Below are 2,683 nucleotides of genomic sequence, written 5' to 3'. Positions count from 1 at the left end.
ATAAAACAGTAATAATTAAAAAAATAAAATAAAATAATTTTAAATTATTTTAAATTAATTTTTTATTTTTAAAATATTCTTTGTTTCTTACCTCTGTACAAGTGTAACAATGAGAATTGACTTTTTCAAGTATTCCCTTTTTTTATCCTATACTTACATATTATTAGTTAGAGGGCTGCTACACGTACAAGTTTTTTTGGCTTACAAGTCTTACAAGTTGGTACAAGTCCAACAAAATACACGCATTACACTTCCACATTCAAGAGTAAATAAACGCACGTTATTCAACCACTTCCTGTTTCCAAAGCGCACTACTCACCATGAATTATGAACGACTATTCTTCTTCTTCCTCCATGAAAACGAGTTTCTTGCCAAATTTGAAGATAATGAAACTTCAGAAATACACCCAAACAATTACAGAAATACACCCAAAGAATTACAGAAATACACCCAAACGATTATAGAAATACACCCAAAAGATTACAGAAATACACCCAAAGGATTACAAAACTACACCCAAAGGATTTAAGAAATACACCCAAAATTCGTTGAAGTACACCTTATGCATAATTCAAAACTCTTTCTCTTTCTCCTCCTCATCTTCTGCTGCTTCTTCTTCTTCAAAAACGATTTCAGAACTTGATGTCAAAAAATAATGGAAATCGAAAATAACGAAGAAAGAAAACAGAGAGAAAAGCACGTAAATGAAGAAGGAGAAAGAGAAGGCAAGAAACGAAAGAAAAGAAGAAGAAGAGGAAGAGGAAGAGGAAGAAGAACGTGCAGCAAGAAGAAGAAGAAGGTGCAGTGAAAATGTGCAGTACGGTTCGAAGCGCGTTAATATAAATGACTTGTAAAGACTTGTATAAAAAAACGCTTGGAGAATTTCTCTATTAGTTATTAAATTTGATGAGTTGAATGTAACCGAATCAGTTCAATTATATCAGCTGAGCTCCGCATTTGGGCATGTTTTAAGAAATAAGATAAATTATCAAAATCGTCCTCCATTTTTAATAAGTTAATGAAAGGGGTAAGTATGGTTTTGGCCCCTAAAGTTTTGGTCCAGAATCGAAATCGTCCCTCTTGTAATTTTCGAATTAAAATCGTCATTAACGTTTTTTTTGTATTAAAATCGTCCTTTTTAATAAAATTTTTAAGTTAATTCCTAAACTACCCCTATTTTAATAAAAAAATAAAATTTAAAAAAAAAAAAAACACGTTTTGGGGGNTTTTTTTATTATTTTTATTGTGCTTTACAATATTTTGACTATATTTTTATCGTTATCAAAAATAGAATATATGGTTGTCAGTGTTTCAAAAATCAGCTATGACATCGACACGGGACACGACACGACACAAGACACGCTGACACGCGAATTTTAAAATCTTAGAAGACACGGGGACATGCATACATATAAAATATAAAGTATTTTTTAGATAAATCATAATGGTATTTTGATATTTTATTAAATACTAAAATATAAATTAATTTTTTAATTATTTTTAATATCTTATTTTAATTATATCAAGTATTTAAAATATTTTTTGTTCTAATAAGTAATAAATATATACTATATCTAAATTTATTTTAAGAATATATGTTAAGAATAAGATTGGACACGCTGACACGTGATGGTATTTAGGTATGTCCAAATGTGTCCAGTGAAGAATATTTTTATTTTTTATTAAGACACGGTTTGGACACAGCAGACACACGTGTCGAACGAGTGTCATGTCCAAAATTTGTCCGACACGCGGACACAACAACTCAGTAAAATGTCCGTGCTTCGTAGAAAATCAGGAATGATTTTAGTAGTTTATTCTAGAAATAATTCAAAATGATTACCGTGAGAAAAATTATTCTTTTATTCTATTTATTTTGTTGTTTATTAAAAAAACTTTACGCATCAGATATTGTTAAATTTTAAAATGTAAAAAATATTAATAAAACCATTTTTTGAATCAATTAACTAATAAAAATGTGGCAAGACGGTAAAGAGGTAATGACTTTCCGATAAATAAAAAGCTAAAACTTAAAAAAACATTCACACAATCAGAGTCACACGTAGCGGTTAAGAGAGCTAGTACAAGAGGAACAAGCATGGAAATCCAAGTAGGAATGTGGTAATCAATCCCCAATGACTGGACCCAACTCCATTTCCATTTCCATTAGCGGAAGAAAGTTGCTTGATCTGCTGTATATCATCGTTTGAGAGCTGCACCTTCCTCCGGTTTCCAGGCAAAATATACGGATACATAACCGATTCACTGTCACCGGAGTGTGAAAGCCCAATAAGATGCCCTATCTGGTGCATGGCCACAGCACCCAAGTCAATTCCACCAGTTCCCAATGACCCCACATTTGGAAGGGCCCAGTTCTTGTTATTAGCATCCAAAAGCATGTACCCAACATCATTGTTAGACACACTAAGTTCTATAAGGCTTACCCCTACCACCATCTTGTCGTTGAAGTTTTGGAGTCCAACCATGATATCTGCATCGACGTAACTGATACACAAACAATTAAGAAATACATACAATATAAAATACTTATAATCAAAACTACTAATATATTAGTTTGAGAAAATTCTCCTCTTCTCTTCTGAAAATTTCTGAAATAATATTTTTTTTTATTTATAAAATATACATTTTTTTCTGTTATAACTTTTATATATATTTTTTCTT

The 2,683-nt window shown here is 31.0% G+C and overlaps 1 protein-coding gene across 2 annotated transcripts in view; it reads right to left on the bottom strand.

Annotated features, from left to right (window-relative positions):
- Positions 1–2,683, bottom strand: part of LOC107640483 — a 96,341-nt gene that overhangs the window by 92,525 nt on the left and 1,133 nt on the right. The window contains exon 2 of one of the 2 annotated variants that reach the window (XR_002362693.1): positions 2,027–2,492. Coding sequence is in view for 1 of the 2 variants with exons in the window: in XM_021123481.1 (XP_020979140.1) it covers positions 2,080–2,492 (413 nt within the window). In the remaining variant the exon portion in view is untranslated. Of the gene's footprint in view, positions 1–1,989; positions 2,493–2,683 lie in introns of those variants that run through there. The other variant, XM_021123481.1, reaches the window with a different exon arrangement.

This window comes from Arachis ipaensis, chromosome B05 (assembly GCF_000816755.2).
Source record: "Arachis ipaensis cultivar K30076 chromosome B05, Araip1.1, whole genome shotgun sequence".
In the NCBI taxonomy this organism is placed as follows: Eukaryota; Viridiplantae; Streptophyta; class Magnoliopsida; order Fabales; family Fabaceae; genus Arachis; species Arachis ipaensis.
This window is presented reverse-complemented; position numbering and strand designations above follow the sequence as displayed.